At 66.8% G+C, this 760-nt stretch overlaps 1 protein-coding gene across 1 annotated transcript in view; it reads left to right on the top strand.

Annotated features, from left to right (window-relative positions):
* Positions 1–248: 248 nt before the first annotated feature.
* Positions 249–760, top strand: part of ETH_00038410 (uncharacterized protein) — a gene marked incomplete at both ends in the record, with an annotated part of 1,201 nt that continues 689 nt past the window's right edge. The window contains one exon of the mRNA XM_013374589.1: positions 249–696. Within this exon, the coding sequence (XP_013230043.1) occupies positions 249–696 (448 nt within the window). The remainder of the gene's footprint in view (positions 697–760) is intronic.

Below are 760 nucleotides of genomic sequence, written 5' to 3'. Positions count from 1 at the left end.
CGGCGGAGGAAGAGCCTGCTGCTGCTGCTGCTGCTGCTTCTGGCTCCACGCCTGCCGCAGCAGCAGCGCCGGAAGCAGCAGCAGCAGAGCCCGCAGCAGCAGCAGCAGCAGCAGCAGCAGGGGCTGCGGCCCGGGGCACAGGCAGAGGCCGCAGGGGGGCCAAAAGGGGGAGGGGCGCGAGGCCCCCTGTGACGCAGCTGCGAGTGTCTCCGCGGTTAGCTGGCGAAACCCCTATTTTAGGGTTTGGAATGTGGGCCCCCCCGAACTGGAGCAGCTCGCAGGCAGCAGCAGCAACGCCTGCTGCTGCTGCTGCTGCTGCTGCTGCTGCGAAGTCGCCACGCCTCAATCCTGCAGAGAGCCTGCAGGACGAGTCCGCGTGGCTCGACGCCAGCAGCACGAGCAGCAGCAGCAGTGGCAGCAGCGACAGCAGCTCCAGCGGCGCCAGCAGCAGCAGCTGCTGCAGCAGCAGCATGTCTTCGTTCGAATCTTTTGCGAAACAGCTAGCAGCAGCAGAGCAGCAGGGAGGGGCCCCCCACCCGGAAGACAGAGAGGGGCCCCCGGGCAGCGAGGCCGCCGCCGACGCGGAGCAGCCTGAAGCAGCAGCAGCAGCAGCAAAAGCAGCAGCAAGCCCAGCAGCAGCAGCAGAGCCAGCAGCGGGAGACGCGTCGAGTCGCGTAGCAGATAGTCAGGCTTCAGGTAAGGCGATGTGCTGCAGCAGCAGCAGGTAAAACGGCCTATCTCCTAGTGCAGTAGCAGCAGC

Source organism: Eimeria tenella, genomic scaffold, assembly GCF_000499545.2.
Source record: "Eimeria tenella Houghton genomic scaffold, Eth_scaff2157, whole genome shotgun sequence".
Classification (NCBI taxonomy): Eukaryota; Apicomplexa; class Conoidasida; order Eucoccidiorida; family Eimeriidae; genus Eimeria; species Eimeria tenella.
Note: the sequence above shows the minus strand (reverse complement) of the source record. Positions and strands in the feature narration are given on the sequence as shown.